This window comes from Hippopotamus amphibius, chromosome 15 (assembly GCF_030028045.1).
Source record: "Hippopotamus amphibius kiboko isolate mHipAmp2 chromosome 15, mHipAmp2.hap2, whole genome shotgun sequence".
Classification (NCBI taxonomy): domain Eukaryota; kingdom Metazoa; phylum Chordata; class Mammalia; order Artiodactyla; family Hippopotamidae; genus Hippopotamus; species Hippopotamus amphibius.
The window spans coordinates 14,047,301-14,049,217 of NC_080200.1; the positions used below are offsets into that span (position 1 = coordinate 14,047,301).

Below are 1,917 nucleotides of genomic sequence, written 5' to 3' on the forward strand. Positions count from 1 at the left end.
ACACTGTTCTTAAGAATTCTATCAAAGCATATGATAAACAGTAATTCCCAAAATGTTCAGATCCAACTTTGAGAAGCAATTTGAGAGAGTGGGAAACCATAAGGGGAACGATTCTTGGATATGAGAGAAATCATGAAACTTAATCAAGTGAGTTACATAGATTGTATGAAGGAGGTGAAGTAAAATAGATGAAAATTCCAAGAAATAAATGGAAGGAGTAAGTTCTACAATACTTTCACGATCTGATCAAAAATTGCAATTTCTGGCTGTGAAGCTTTAAACATTTCAATCATGCTCCCTTCTTCAGCTCAGAATAAATGGCCTTCTTATAGCTGTCATCCTAAAAAATGTTTTCAGAGCTGTCTTTATGTCCTTGTTCCTCAGACTGTAGATGAAGGGGTTCAGCATGGGTGTGACCACAGTGTACATCACTGAGGCTATTGCACTTGAGTGTGAGCTGTGGGTAGCAGCAGAGCTAAGGTACACTCCTAAGCATGTACAATAAAATAAGGAGACAACTGAGAGGTGAGATGTACAGGTGGAAAATGCTTTATACTTCCCCTGAGCTGATGAGATTCCACATATGCAGGAAACTATCCTAGAGTAAGAGTAAAGGATACCAGCTAAGGGAGCACCTCCCAGCACGACAACTGCAAAATACATCACCATGTCATTAAGAAAGTTGTCCGAACAGGCAAGTTGGACCAACTGTTTGAGTTCACAGAAATAGTGAGGGATTATCACTTCTCTGCAGAATGACAGCCTCAACACCATTAAGGTTTGTAAGAAGGAATGCAGGATACTGATGATCCAGGAAACCAGAACCAGAACTTCACAGAGCTGAGGGTTCATGATGACTGTGTAGTGCAGGGGGCGGCTGATGGCCACGAAGCGGTCATAGGCCATCACTGTTAAGAGAAAGTCATCCAACCCTACAAACAGTGCAAAAAAATACATCTGGATAATGCAGCCTTCATAGGTTATTACTTTGCTCTGGGTGTAAATGTTCCACAGCATCTTTGGGACGGTGGTGGAGATGAAACAGATGTCTACAAAGGACAGGTTGGAGAGGAAGAAGTACATGGGTGTGTGGAGGTGGGAGTCAGAGATGGTGGCCAGGATGATGAGCAGGTTTCCAAACACAGTGATCAGGTACATGGGGAGGAAAAGTGCAAATATGAGGGGCTGTAGTTCTGGTTCCCCTGAAAGTCCCAGAAGAAGAAATTCTGAAACATTTGTTAGGTTCCTTGATTCCATGTGGTGCAGAGGACTACAAGGAATGGGGAAAATATCATGACGAATTTTCACAAAAACAGACATTGCTTACATTGTTGAAAAACTTTTATTTATATTTTGCCTAATTATGTTTAATTATATTTGTTTAACTAAGTTCAATATTTTGTTTATGGATTTGGTCCCCTTTAGGGAATTCCCTGTGTCATCTCTAACTCACAAAGTTGTCCCACTCATAGCTTCTTCCCCAAGCTGTCATGTATTCCACATATTTAATGAGAAATTCTTTCATTCATTTGGGGAATATAAATTGGATGTTGACCATGTTCCAGATGTTGTCTAGGCAATAAATATAAGGTGCTAAAAGACAAAAGCTCCAAAAATCTAGCCACAAAGGAAATATAAGCAAATTATATATATGTATTGCTTGTCAGATGGTGACTGCTGCTATGAAGAAATCTGAAAGACGGTATGAGGGAAAGAATATAGAGGGGATGCTATTTTTTATGGGTGTTCAGATAAGACACACAAATAAGGTGACATTTGAACAGACCTCAAGGAAGAGAGGGCAGGAGCCATGAACTTTAGAAGTGTTTGCAGGCAAACTGGCACAACAGTATAAAGCAATTATATTCCAATAAATAAATAAATAAAACATATAACCAATGAAGACCTAGTATATAA

General features: G+C 39.4%; 1 protein-coding gene across 1 annotated transcript; it reads right to left on the minus strand.

Moving 5' to 3' along the window:
* Positions 1–303: 303 nt before the first annotated feature.
* On the minus strand, positions 304–1,257 carry LOC130836787 (olfactory receptor 7A10-like). The gene has a single exon (XM_057709340.1). It carries the CDS (start codon positions 1,255–1,257, stop codon positions 304–306), a length of 954 nt encoding a protein of 317 aa, XP_057565323.1.
* Positions 1,258–1,917: the final 660 nt, after the last annotated feature.

Coding starts and splice junctions, on each gene's coding strand:
- LOC130836787 (XM_057709340.1), bottom strand. CDS start 1,257: ATGGAATCAAGGAACCTAACAAATGTTTCAGAATTTCTTCTTCTGGGA.